Raw genomic sequence first — 11281 nt, forward strand, 5'->3', positions numbered from 1 at the left:
CCAGAAAGACTTTTTCACATAGGCGTGAGATTCTGGGTTGCATATTTGATGGACTATGGGCTCTGTTATACAATGACTTCTTGACTTTGGGGGAAAAATGTATTTTTTTCCTTGAATAATGGTAAGGGAAGATGCAGTGTGGTAGACTGTCTCATTTTTTAGGGTGCTAACAGATTAGTAACCGTGATGGATAACGAACATATATGAACAAAGGCCAGGGCTGTGATCAATAAAAACTTTCGACGTAATTAACCTAATATTTATTTAATGGTATGTGTAACTATTATGGCTTTGGATGGCAGTTAGGCACCTCTAGTAAGCCTCTGCTCACTGAACCAATGTAACTCTAGTAGCTATAACTGATGTATATATTCACTTCATCAAGCCAAGTAGTTCTTCAGGCACTCAAGAAAATGTCATTTCCTTTCTGTCCTTCCCAAGTGCCAGGATGGTCCGTTTTCTCTTCCTATCCGGAAGTGGTGGGTAGAGAGGCAGAAAACATTTTAAGGAAAGTCCAGGTTCAGTGATGGGCACACAGGGTGTGTCTGGCTGTTTCTCATGGTGATGGCCGTGATCTCACCATCTGGTCTCAGGTGAGCATTTTTCCAAATGCCTAACGGAAAAGCTGGTTTTACTAAGTATTTGCTCTGTGCTTTACATGTATTTATACCTCTATTTCTTATGACAACAACACCTGGAAGGAATGATTATTCTCTCCGTGTCACAGAGGAGAATACCGAAGAAGGCGATGTGTCAAGGTCACACAGCTTGGAGGTTTGGCAGATTCCAGAGGCTGAGCACATCATGCCTGTGCTGTGGAGTAAGAAACAAGCTGTGTTATTTTCCCGTAGGTCTTTGTCTCCTCCATCCTCTCCAGAGAGAATGTCAAGGAGGCTTCTGGAAACTCAGAGCTCTGTGGCTGCTCAACCCTGCTGGAAGATGGGAGCTGTTGATAGTACACAGATGACTGGTAATCTGTCTGGAAAATTACAGTGCAGACTCTCTGGACAGGAATGTGTCCCAGAAAAGGGAATATCCCTGGGAATATCCCTGGCTGATTGGAGGAATCAGATACTGGAATTAGGAACTATGGGCTCAGAGGGCACTTGGAGTTCATCTAATTTAGTGGTTTTGAAGCTTCTAACCACAAAGGACTGCCGTTATTAATTTCCTCCAGAGACTCTCTATTTTAAAATATTTTGGCTGGTTAAAAAAAATTTACAAAAATAATTCTATTTTCTGTTTTTATTAATCAAAGATATAATAGACGACTAGAAAAATAGAGCTTCTGGCCAGCATGAGGTGACCTGCCTTTCCATACCGAGGGGCTCTTGCTTCAGCCGAGCACATACGAGTGTTTTTTAATGAAACTGTGCAGACTTACAGGAGGTGGGGATAGCAAACGTACAATTTCATTAGACTTTTTCAAATTTGGGAAATTGTTCCAACAGTCTCTCCACCATGAATACTTTCAGGAACGTGCGTGACTCTAGCGGTCCCAGCTGAAAATCATTGATTCAGACTTACTTCCTTGTTTCATCATTGAGGAAACAGAAGCCCAGAGAGGGGAAGTAAAATTTCCAAAGTCACCAAGTTGAGTTGATGAGTAAAAGGATGGTTAAATAATAGAATACCTGTGTCCCCTGGGACCCACTACCCACTCCAAGGTAGAGTTGTCTGGTTCATTCTGTAGCCAGTTCTGCAGCTTGTGAAAGTTTAAAGATCTTCGTTTCATTTTTAATTCTGAGTGTTTGCTCTTAGGATACAGCTCTCATTCTCTTGGAGTGTTATGCCTGCTTCTCCCTCAGGCTTAAAGCTGGTCCCCGTGTCCCACAATTAGATCCACTCTTATAAGCATTTTGAGGGTCAACAAGCCATAGAGTGAGTAGCTTCTGCCATTGAGCCAATTCTCTTTCCTCTTTCTTCACATCTCTGATATCAACCCCTTCCTTCCAGAACCTTTCGATCTGTTGGATTTCTTTCAGTGGCTGGGTAGGGTAACCACACTGTCATCACAAATTTTGGGAGCTTCTCTCCCTGGTCCCACCCTCCTCACCTTAGCAGCCTGGGCCATAGACTGGGATTCTCATTCTTCATTTCTATCTAAACTCTGGTGGGAGGTGAAGAGGGCCATGGAAGAAGAGGTGGTTGCTCTTTTTAGAGAATAAAGGCTTGTTGCAAAAAAAAAAAAAAAAAAAAAAAATCCCGATCATCTAAACCGCATCTTCTCATCTCTAGATTTCCAATCTATAAGACATATGTACCTTCATACCTGACATTCTATTGGACCCTTATATCAAGTCTGGTCCATTAGCCAGCTCAGGCTACCATAACACAATACTGTAAACTGCACGACTTAAACAAACGAACAAAATTATTTCTCACGGTTCTGGAGGCTGGAAGTCCGAGATCAAGGTGCCAACATGGTAGGTTTCATTCTGAGACCTCTTCTCCTGGCTTGTAGCCACGGCCATCTTTCTATGTGTGCTCAATAGGATATTTTTATTGGGCACATGTGAAGAAAGAGATGGAGAGAGATAGAGGGAGATGGAGAGAGCAAGGTCTTTGGTGTCTCTTTTTATAAGGGCACTTATAGGAGGATGGCTCCACCTTCCTTCAACAAAATTATCTCCCATAAGCTTCATCTCCAAATATCATCACACTGGGGGTTGGGGCTTCAATATAGGAATTTTGGGGGAACACAAACATTCGGTAGATAACACTTGGGAAGAAAGTTTCTGCTAGTTTTCCAGGTGAGAAACTGAGGCTCAAAGAAGTAAACATATTAGACTGAGCCCACGAGAGAGGACTGGAGGAGGGCTGTGTCCATGATGATGCCCTCTCCATGGTGAGATGCTTACCTGACTCTTCCCCTTACCCCCACTCCCAACCCAGGAGCCTGATGTGCCATTCGAGCACAGAGCTATGTTTTCTAAATTCTTAGAAAGATGTGGTAGTTTAAAAAGACGTCCACAAATTCTTTGAGACACCTCCCTTCAAAATGTGGAATCTAATTTATCTCCCCTTCAATATGGGCTATACTTGCCAACTCACTTCTAAGGAACAGAATGTGCCAGAAGTGTGGTGTGAGATTTCTGAGATTAGGTCGAAAAGACACCATGACTTCCTCCTTGCTCTCTCTCAGATCACTGGCTCTGGGGAAGACAGCTGTTGTGTTGTGTTGTGTTGTGTTGTGGAGACACCAAAGAAGCCCCACAGAAAGGACCACGTAGCAAGGAACCAAGGCCACCTGCCAGTCGCCAGTGAGGAACTAAGTCCTCGTGCCATGTAAGTGCGTCATCTTGGATGTGTTTTGTCCAACCCCAGCCAAGCTTCAGATGACTGCAGCCTTGCGTGTTATTTTGACTGCAACCGCATTAGAGACCCTGAACCAAAACCCCTAGTTGTCATTCTCAGATTCCCGACCTACAGGAAAAGACAAAAAATGTGTGCTGCTCTAAGCTGCTAAATTTTGGAGGCATTGATAGATAATTAATACGAAGGGAAAAGCATTTGACGCTATTCTCAGTTCTCCGTTCTCCATATAATCCATGCGGCCAAGGCACACCAACATTTCTGAACGTCTGTTTCCTCTTACAGAAGATAGCAATAATAATACCCCATAGCATGCCCGATACGTATATACCTAGCAACAACTAGCTCAAAAAAAAGCACTCAATTAATTGTGGCTGTTGTCAACATCTTATCAGCCATGTGGCTTCTTTAGGTGAGTTTCTGTCTCTTGGTTTCAGATGCCCGCTTCCCTCACATGAGGTGTGAACCTCAACCTTAAGTTAGTATGCATTGCCTAGCAGAGGGCCCTAACAGCCTAAACTTCAGTTTCTCCTTTTTAGTACAGACAGCCCTGCTGTAGAGAGCCTCACTCCTCTCTCCTGGTCTTCAGCTGGCCTCCATTCTTAACCTTTCATCTCAGAATTTCAGCTTTGATGCTTCCCACTTCCTTCCTATGGTTACTTTAACTAAAGTGAGTCAGGTCTTACTGAAAAACTGACCACAGCCAGTTGGCCCCTATCCTCCCCCGGACCAGGGCTGCCTGGGCAGAGTATGAGGGTGATCAGTGTTTACTCAGACCATTGTTTCCCTCCCTCTCCTCCAAGTCACGGGGCCTTGAGTAGGGCTTCCCCAGCCACCACACCCCTCCCAACAGACCGCAGTCAAAAGCCAACCTCACATTTGTCTGGTAGCTTAAGGAGGGAAGAGAAGGGACTGCAGCCGCTTGAATCCTTGGGTGTTCTATCAAGTGGGCTAATCTGCTTATATTCTACTCGGTTGGGTGGGCCTCTGATCTCAGCTCAAGGAGGATTTGGTAGGGGTTTCTAGTTGTGAATACCAATAACAATCAAACATGTGTATAGGGACCATCTCTTAGCCCTAGGAGCCATGTTAGCTCTTTATCTTAATTTTCTCAACAGCCCTGGTCAATTAGTATTCACCCAGACCTTTGGGGCTTGAAGAAGCCAAAACAAAACAGAACAAAAACCCAAACCAAAACAAAACAAGACCCCAGAAAACAAAGACAAAACAGAAAAAAGTCCTCTGCCAGTCTTTCTAATTTTGGTATCTACAGAACTTTATCCTTAGCCTTGAAAATCAACATGATCTTTAAGAATTTAAGGATAATTTCTTAAAGGACTGAGTTTGTAGGAAAACTGTGGCGGTCTTTGCTATTGCCTTTTGAAGTGAAACTTTTTTTTCCCCCTCTGATCAGATTTGGAACTTGCCTCCTCTCTGGGAGAGTGTAGTTGGTTTTCTTTACCTGAAATGCAGAATTCATTTCCCTACGCTCTTCTATCTTGGAAACGTTGAGGGAATAATTTTAGTCAAACAGAAGTCAAACGATGCCATAACATAATTTTAATAAGACTCATTTATTTATTAAAAATTAAAATCTGCTATGAAGACAGACAAACAATGTAACATTCCCAGAGGAATTGAATTGCTTCTAGTTAAAACTGAGTTCTATTAGAACCAACTTTAGGTTGTTATAAATAACAAGCAGGACACAGCTTTCAAGAATGAAGAGGTTGGGGAATGAGGTCAAGGGAATCCCTCTGAGCCACTGGAATATTAATTATCAAAGGGGCTCCCTAGTTTCTCCTCCTAAGAGGGTAAGGGTCTTTACAATACTCTAGGAGCCCCAGGCCCAGAGAAATTATAGGGAGGTCAGGAACAATAGCTCAACAGCTATGAAGTATGGTCAGGCTTGGAATGGAAGCATCAGTAGGCTCCCCAAGAAACATTTTTTTTCCTTATATAAGTTACAATTTCTCTTAAAATACTCAAATACCATAGGGTATCACCCTACAAAAACAGCTTACACACAGGTGAAAAAAAATAAATATTGAAAAAAATTATAATATTGGGCTTCTTTCTAAATAGTTCACAGAGAAGCTCAGTAAATAAATACAAATGGGAGTTGAGGTATCAGAGGTAATAAATATTCTAAGAGAGAGGTATGACCGGGTTCTCCAAGGAGCTGTTTGGTTCTCCCATATCCCTGAGTAGGATTTTGTAGATCTCCAATGTATGTCCTAGAGTCCAGAAGAGTTGCATCCTGGATGTTTCGTTCCCCACCATGTTTCAGATTTTCATCTTCATTGTCATGTAAGCTTCTATGTAGTTGATGAAGATGTCAAACTCACCCATGGCCTTGTAGACACCTTTCTCTTGGAGCTGTGTAGGGAGATAGAAAATGTTTAGTGAAAGCCCCATCTGAGTGAGCAAATGAGTCTCTGGTTTGGATGGGCATGACTCAGGGACCCAGGAGTTACCCTTGCTCCCATGTGTTGGGAGGTGAAGGACGGACCCTAGAAGCCCACGGCTATTCCCAGTGCCTTGGGAAAGGCTACATGTTTACCTAAAGCATGACTAGCGAGTAACAAGAGGAACATTCACTTCATAAGGCACAGTCTACAAAATGATGCCTTTTCAACAATTTTAGAGGTCATGTGCTCATATGACGCTTATTCAGAATTTGGAGAAAAGACGTTAGGGGAACAACTTTGACAGCAAGACAGTAAGAAGAGAGAAGGGAGCCCTTTTATGTTGATGCTCTCCCACCATTGGACGGAGCAGGCCCTGCCCTGCTCCTCTGGCCTATTATCAGGGGGTTTATGTCCCCTGACGCCAGAACCCTGCCCAGTGTCTGTCCCCAGCCCACAAAGAGGATGAGACCACATGGCTTCTGGGCAGTGGGGTTGAAGAGTTCACCGACAGTTGGAAGCGTGAAACCCCATTCGATCTGAGAGCTGACATTCTCAGGCACTTTGGCAGGTGTGAACAGCACCTGGAAAGTGAGTATGGACCAACTCCAGGTCGATGAGAATGCTACTTCCTGCTCTGAGTTTTGGGGAGTCCAGGCTGAACCCCTGGGTGTGTTTGTGTGTGCGCATTCACGTGTTGGCTTCCTGCACGTGTGGCTTGAGTCTAGATTCCCAACAAGCTACTTTCTGTTTCCTTTGTCACTCTCCCCAGCATCTAGCTCACTGCGTTCGCAGGCTGGCTGGCTGTCTCAACCCTCAACCCGCCTGCAAAGGCGGGGAGCAGTCATTTAGAAACCCCCAAAGACACTTCACAGAAAACAAATATAACCAAGGCGGCAGCTCCTCACTGGCTGGGGAGGTCACACCATCTGTGGGGTTCCCACACCCCCTTTGAGAGAAGGACGGGGCCTGCTCAGCACCCGACGACTTGGGGAGTGGGTAGAGGTCACGTTCCCCAAACCCTTTCTGCTGCCATCCACTTACCTTACTAAAGGTGCTCTTCACCTGCTCCACCACCTTGCTCTTGTTTTCACAGGGCAGAAATCGATGCTGTGGAGGAAAAGAGAATGTGTCAATGCCGTGGGGCCCCAGCTCCTGTGTCCACAGCACTTGGGGGACAAGCTGGAAGCACGAAGAAGGAGTCAGACTCATCTTGGATACCTAACCCCCACAGCGCCTGGGGAGAACTGAGCCCTCCGTCACCCTGGCCCACTAGACACAGAGGAAACAGCCCAGGGAGATGAAAAGTGCTTCTCCAGGAGCCTCTCTGAGATGTTTGCAAAGCTCGCATGAAAACCCAGGGGATGGAGCCTGGAGCTTCCTCTTCGAACACCACAGTGCTGACGAGTGCTGAGCCAGCCATTCTGTCCTTTCCTGCTTCCCTGTCCTGTCCCTGTTCTTCAGTTCCCGCCACCAAGGACCATTTCTAAGTCCTCCAAGGAAGAGAGGTGCAGAGACTCAGTCAGGCCGACCAAAACCTTCGCATGGTCCCGTCCTACAAATAGAGACCAACTGGTTCCCCAATTATCAGTGAGAGAACAGAGGAAACCAGAGGTGAGGGTATCACTTCAGTTGGAGAAATTTTTATCCTAGGGAATTGTTCATAGACACTCGCCTGGTGACGAGTCGTCCCCTGGGCCTTCTAAAATGCCAGGGAAACTCCTGTCAATTGGGCCCCGCTTAAGGGCTCTGCTTTCCAAAGGTGGAGACTAAGAAGCAAGGGGAGTTTCTTCTCCAAGGGACTCTTGCTTCCTGGCCCATCTGGCTGGGCTCGGGGTCTAGATGCAAAGGAAAAAGGGAGCCCACACTGAAGCTCTGGGTCCCTTTCGTAAAGAGAGAGGGGAATAGTTAATAACCCACAAATGACTCACAAATAACAGGAAAGCTGTTTGCAAACATGTAAATGCCTAACAGCCTCCCCCACTCCCCGCTCAGAAAGAAATGAGCAAGAGACAGAACTCTAGCGCCTTCAGAGAGTCCTCCCGCCAGGCTGTCTGTGCTTCTCCGGGTGTGAGTGGGAAGAGGCTGCCGAGCCCCGAGGGGAAGAACGGATCCGCACTCACACAGCGCCGCAGTCTCAGCCGGAGGGTCTTCAGCTTTTCTCCCAGGGAGTTCACGTGTTGTTTGATGTCTGGGTCCTCGTTCTCAGCCTGGGGCATCACCTCCTCCAAGTAAAACTGGATCATCTCGGACAAGGCTTGGCAACCCAGGTAACCCTAAGGGTGGGGGGGTGGGGGTGGGCATGCGGTCGGTGACTGGGAGGAAGCACGGCTGCCCCGCTCGGCTCGGCTCGAGGGGACAACTCTGTCCCCAGGGACCTTTCTTAACCAGCCACCTCCCCCAGGGCCAGCCCTTTGGCTGTGTGCTGAGTTAAGATCTTTCCACTTCTCCTTTTCAAAGCAAAGGAAGCAGACCCAGCTCCCGGCCTCCCTTCTCTGAGTCACGCTGCAAGCTCGCCTCCCACACACCCCCCCGGGCCCTCACCTTAAAGTCCTCCAGCAAGGACCTAGTCAACAATATGCTGTGCAGCTCGTCCTTGGTTTGCTGCAAGAAGAACAAAAGAAGAGTGAACCCGAGGTTTGAGGAAATAACTGAAATAAATGTCTTTCTGATGCCCTCTTATTTATAGAGCTTCTGAGTTTTCATTAGTGCAGGAAAGGAGATTTTCAAAACAAGGACGTTCAACAGTGCTGGAACCCTGAGTTAAATCGGGTCCCTTAGTTACATCAGGATCAAGTTATTTTTAAAATTCGGCCAGGTGTCGAAGCCAAGGCAGAAGCTTGACTCGGTCCTGCTCTCCTTTCTGCAGAGCTGGATCAGGTTCAAAGGGGCCACCCACACCCCCTTCGGTGCTCTTTGCTGTTCTTTTCTCCTCGCTGCGGACATCCTGCGGCAGCTTTGAAAGCCGTCTGGAGATGGGAAGCATCCCCTCATGCAGGTTTCCCCTCTGTACGGCTCTGGCCCAAGCCATCAGGCTTTGCCTGGTTCTGGAAGCCCGCTCGGCTGAGGCCATTTGTTTCCCTGCCACAAGGTTTGGGGAACATCTTCATCTTCAGTCAGATCCTTTGTGATTTCTCCCATGTCTCTAAGCATAGGAGTCCCAGTGCATTTGCCTGGGAGGTGGCTTTCCCCCCCGCACGTTTGTTGCATCACCTGGGCTTAGCTTAACTCACTCCATCTAGGGCCCGACCTGGGACTCCTTAAGAATTGAAGTCTGAGGGGAATGGATCCCGGGGATGGAGGTGAATGAGAAGGAGGGTTCTCGGAGCTCCAGCAGAATGCCTGGCTGAGGTGGTCCCGGCCAGGAAGGAAGGACAGGAGGGCATTCATACTCACAAAGAAAGTCTTCACCTTGCCGAAGGCAGCTCGGAGCTCTCGGAGCATGTGGGGCAGGCTGACTGAGAAGTGGGTGCAGTTGTCCTCAGACAGGGTGCTCTGGTGTCGGCTGGCTCCTACCCCGGCCAGGAAGACCAGGAAACACAGAAGTGCTGGGCTGGGCATGGCGAAGCTCTGCCTTCTGAGAGTTGGCCTTGTGGTTTGGTGTCACAAGAGAGAGCCCCTGGTGTGCAGACCTTCACCTACTGTGTCCCCCTTTTATATTGTGGGTTCAGTGAAGCCTCCCCATTCATAAAAAGCCACAGTCACAGGTTTCCTGGCAAACAGCCCCTCCCTTCCCTCGAGCTCTCCAACTTTGCATTCTCTGAACTTAAAGTTGTTAATTTTTTTTTTTTTTTTGCATCGTAAGCAACACGGATTGTTGAATAATGAGCTTTTGCATTACAGCTATTTTTAGGATGAGCTACCTCTCTCTCTCTCTCTCTGTTTTAAAATAACTTTCCAGCTTTTCTTAATAAAAAAAGAAGTTGATTTCCTGGGGCGAACAGCTGTTCTGTGCAGAGAGGCCCATGGTTGTGGGTTCCATTCGCGTGCTCCTAGGTCACAGTGACGTGAACACATTGGCCATTCCAGAATGCACTGGAATTGAGAAATAATTGGATCCCTTCCCCAACCTGAGCCGAATACCCAAGGCTTTTCCTTGCTGAATTGGAAAGAGCCTCAGTTTCCCCAAGTGAGAACTGGGGTGATCTAAATAGCCTCAAAATTCCCTCTGTTTCGTTTGTTTTATGTTCCAAGAAGGCCCCTGGCGGAGGCCAGTTTCCCACAGAACTAGCAAGGTCGTGGGATGTGCTCCACGCTCCTTCTCCAGCCCTGAGTTCATTTCGACTCTCAGATCCGTGTCTCTACCTCCTCGGTGGGCCCCATGCTTGGGGGACGTTAGCAAGAGTTTTCCCCTCGACTGATAGCTTGGCACCTGCCCGACACCGTGACCCTTATCAATCTCCATTTTGTAATGAGCAAACGGAGGCACAGAGACGTGAAGTAACCTGCACAAGGTTACACGGAGGCTAAGTGAGAGAGTCAGACTTTGTACCCAGCCCTGCCTGACACCAAGTCCACGCTTCTTACTCTTCTCTACACTGTGGAATGAAAAGGTTGGATTCAAGAATCCTTAAGGTTTCTTTTAGTTGTGAGCTTCTGTGGTTGGAGACTTACGCTTGAAAGATCGAGGGGGGTGAGGAGGGAGGGAAGGTAGAAACAACAAGGAGATTAAGTCAGGGTTCCATGAAGACTGGGACAGCAGGCCCTTTCCTGTCTCTACTCTCCTTTCCCCTGCCTTCCAAAGAAGTCTTAGCCGTCTCATCTTTGACTTGCACGTGTGGGGTTTTGAGGGTAAGCAGGTAGGGTAGCCAGACGTAGTGAGGAAGGTTGCTCTGCCTCTAATAAGGGAAGGACAGGGGTAGTGACATCGCTTCTTCGGATATCTGGAAAGTCTTTTGATATGCCTTGATCTTGTCCTTCTACAGGGGCTTTTCCCACCTCCCCAGCGAAGATAGTGATGAGGAAGACCACTGACCTGGGTGGGCAGGAGGCCTGGGCTCTCCCTGGTTCTGTCTCTCTTTAAAACCAGGGAAAGTCACTTGGCTTCCCTCTGTCTATATCCCTTCTGTCCCAAGGTAGAAGCAGCACTTGCCCTCCTGCCCGCCAGCAGCCTTCCTTTGGGCTACACATGGGAGGGGCTTGGGGGAGTCACAAGTGGACTCAGATATAGGGTGTCTCCAGTGTTTCTGTTACGCCTTGGCCCTCCCGCATCTGCGCTCGCGACACCTCAGATGGCACCCGGGACACCTCCTGAGTCGGCTCCAGTGGAGGAGGTCACTGTGGCAGAGCAAACAGGGCAGACATACTGGGGCCAGGCCAGTCTGGAGTGAGCCCGAGGGAAAGAAACGAGGGGGTCCATGCCCAACCTGTGGATGTACCTTGTGCGTCAAGATCAGGAGGCTGCGGCCTCTCCTCCCAACACTTTGGGGAGTGTCAGCGCAAAAACCTAAGAATAGTGAAGGGAGTAAAGGGTGGAGCTCATGCAGGAATTTTGGCTCCTGCTGATTTACACTGGGCTTTGGAGTACTGAATTTTGCTGCCAGGAAGCAAAGAAGTCA

General features: G+C 47.7%; 1 protein-coding gene and 1 long non-coding RNA gene across 5 annotated transcripts; one reads left to right on the forward strand and one right to left on the reverse strand.

Moving 5' to 3' along the window:
- Positions 1–537: 537 nt before the first annotated feature.
- On the forward strand, positions 538–8405 carry LOC123586992. Of its 4 annotated transcripts, XR_006707056.1 has the most exons (5): positions 847–970; positions 1762–1881; positions 3146–3288; positions 6820–7993; positions 8184–8405. It is a non-coding gene; the product is annotated as an uncharacterized LOC123586992 (long non-coding RNA). The 4 variants fall into 4 exon arrangements; XR_006707057.1 differs by lacking the exons at positions 847–970; positions 1762–1881 and adding an exon at positions 538–820; XR_006707055.1 differs by having other exon boundaries at positions 847–1881.
- IL10 (interleukin 10) lies at positions 4871–9337 on the reverse strand. Its single transcript, XM_045456689.1, has 5 exons — positions 9120–9337; positions 8268–8327; positions 7847–7999; positions 6768–6833; positions 4871–5694 (listed from the first exon to the last, which is right to left on the reverse strand). The coding sequence occupies exons 1-5, from the start codon at positions 9282–9284 to the stop codon at positions 5602–5604; spliced, it is 537 nt and encodes a 178-aa protein (XP_045312645.1). The 5' UTR covers positions 9285–9337; the 3' UTR covers positions 4871–5601.
- Between the last annotated feature and the right edge of the window lie 1944 nt (positions 9338–11281).

Source organism: Leopardus geoffroyi, chromosome C3 (genome assembly GCF_018350155.1).
Source record: "Leopardus geoffroyi isolate Oge1 chromosome C3, O.geoffroyi_Oge1_pat1.0, whole genome shotgun sequence".
Classification (NCBI taxonomy): Eukaryota; Metazoa; Chordata; class Mammalia; order Carnivora; family Felidae; genus Leopardus; species Leopardus geoffroyi.

Bases quoted from the DNA above. Each gene is read 5' to 3' on its own strand.
- IL10 (XM_045456689.1), bottom strand. From the start codon at position 9,284: ATGCCCAGCCCAGCACTTCTGTGTTTCCTGGTCTTCCTGGCCGGGGTA. The intron at 6,834-7,846 runs GTGAGTGCGGAT...TTTCCTCCACAG, and splicing joins GGCTGAGACTGCGGCGCTGT to CATCGATTTCTGCCCTGTGA. The intron at 5,695-6,767 runs GTAAGTGGATGG...CTCCCTACACAG, and splicing joins TGAAGAGCACCTTTAGTAAG to CTCCAAGAGAAAGGTGTCTA.